A 2,279-nucleotide genomic window follows, 5' to 3' on the forward strand; every position below is an offset into this window, starting at 1 on the left:
AAAATTTTAAATAAAACGGACTTCTGCTTAGCGGGAGGGATCAATGCTCACCTGGTTTTTACCTCATGCTTAATCACAGTACCAACCCCTTTAAAAATTTTACAAAATTATACTATGCTAAAAAATATAAAAAAAAAAAATACATATCAGGATATATATATAGTGGGGGACTATTATAAAAAAAAAAAATAGAGACATGTTTTCCATACGGGTTCAGGCAACAGCTAATACTTCTAAATGTTTCCTAATAGTTAATTATACTAATAATTGCTTCAAATTAAACCAAGATAAAAAAATCCTTTATAACAAAACCAATCAAATATCCTATATATACACACATACCATCCTTCCTCGAGGATGGTTTCTAGCCTACAAAAAAATAATATATTCATACCTTCCAGCAAATGCTACTGGGGGACCATACACCATTGCCCGGGTAACTACAGCTCTTCCAAAAAAATCTAACCTAATACACACTAAACAAACCCCTCTTGGTGGGAGGTTTAAACAAACATACACTCCTCTCACGGCTAATTGTGATAAAAATAATTCCCCCGGATTATTATCTAAAACAAAATACATAACATTAGCTACATCTATGGTGGGGGTTCCAGGTCTTGCTATAAATAATAGCAAAAATCTTAATACAGTGGCCTGTGTTTTAACAAAAAGACTAAATGCTACATCCCGAGCACTCTCAGCCCTAAATGCTAAACAAAAACAATTAAAAGACTCTGTCTTAAAAAATAAAGCCGCTATTGATTATCTCTTGTTACAACACAATCTCGGATATAAAACTTTAAAAAAAATGTGCTGTTTCAACCTCACTGATAATTCTATACTAATTAAAGATAAAATTGGTGCCTTACAACGATTAACACAGACATTAAAAAAATCATCTGGCTTAGACTTGTCCTAATTAACTTCCTGGCTTCCCAATTTTGGATGGTTAAAACAGTTATTTAATATGGTTGTTTTATTTTGTGTTATAAAGATTATCGCCTGTTGCTATATACAATGTTCACCTGTCTTCTTATCTATCTTCAGACCTAAGGTGAATCAAATGATATTACAAACAAAAAAAGCTAAAAATACTAGGTTTGTGTTAAAACAAATTAAATAAAACAATTATAATAAAAATAATTTAAAATGCTCCAAAAAAAAAAAAGTCAGGTTTAACCTAAAAACCACTACACAAAGCCCAAACAAAAGTCTCTGTTATATAACTAATGCCCATCTACAATGATAAAAAAAAAACAGTCTTAAATAAAAAAGGCTTAAAAACAAAAACAAAATCAATAAACTAGGGCAAAGAGCTGATTTAAATATTAAGATTCACACCCCAAAATTAAAAAAAATATGCTAATAAAACATACATATATAAAAATAAAATACATAGCTAAAACACAGATATAAAAACATGCTCAATAAAAAACTCCTTGCGTCACTCCCTTATAACCAATTAACAAACAAAAATGCTTATAAAGGTCCAATACTCCTATATAAAAGATGCTTAAAATTAAAAATCTGTGTGCTTGTTACATAAAATTATTCCGCTTACACCTTGTATTGCTAGCAATAAATCTTTATACTTTCACCCCTGGTATCTTTATTGGCTTTTGCATACCGGGCACAATCCCAGACTTGAGCTGGGGCTCAACAGGAGGATTTGGAAACTAAGGGCCGTCACAAGCCAAAGTGGGGTCTAATTAAATGGAAAAAGGGAAAGATGATGAATGTGCTGTTCCGTACTGTAGCAGGTCTACTAAGGGAATATGCAAATTTGGAGGCTGATGCATACGGCGGGTAAAAAGTCACTGGAGCGGATAGCAAAGGGCTCCGGAGCAGCGTCTATTAACAGTGCCAGCCGCATGATGCGGCTAGCAGAAAATGGCGCTGAGAAAAGCACGAGCCATCCGGGGAACCCGGAAAAGAGTTTCAGAGTTTCAGAAGACCCGGCGGGGATCCGCCTAGTGACTCCGCCCTGAGCTGACGTCGTTCCCAACGGCCACGCCTCCTTGCCACGGGGAGGGGGCAATGGGAGGAGGGATGTACCCAACGCTCCCAGATGAAGAATTTAACCCTCTCTCTGCCGCAGCTCACCCAATAGCTGTGATGAAGCATGTTGCGGATGAAGAAGGTACTACACGTACCACTGTCATCTCCCGCACGCGCACTCGACCAGAAATACAAGAACTTTGCAAGGAATCTAAAATAAGGCCGGAAGAAACCTTGGCCATGTGGTTAGGAAGATTAATAGTGGAATTTGGATCTGACAC

The 2,279-nt window shown here is 36.4% G+C and overlaps 1 protein-coding gene across 1 annotated transcript in view; it reads left to right on the top strand.

Annotated features, from left to right (window-relative positions):
* Positions 1-2,049: 2,049 nt before the first annotated feature.
* LYRM2 (LYR motif containing 2) overlaps positions 2,050-2,279 on the top strand; it is an 8,581-nt gene continuing 8,351 nt past the window's right edge. Inside the window, exon 1 of the mRNA XM_014518201.2 lies at positions 2,050-2,140. Coding sequence (XP_014373687.2) covers positions 2,050-2,140 — 91 coding nt within the window. The remainder of the gene's footprint in view (positions 2,141-2,279) is intronic.

This window comes from Alligator sinensis, unplaced genomic scaffold (genome assembly GCF_000455745.1).
Source record: "Alligator sinensis unplaced genomic scaffold, ASM45574v1 scaffold357_1, whole genome shotgun sequence".
In the NCBI taxonomy this organism is placed as follows: domain Eukaryota; kingdom Metazoa; phylum Chordata; order Crocodylia; family Alligatoridae; genus Alligator; species Alligator sinensis.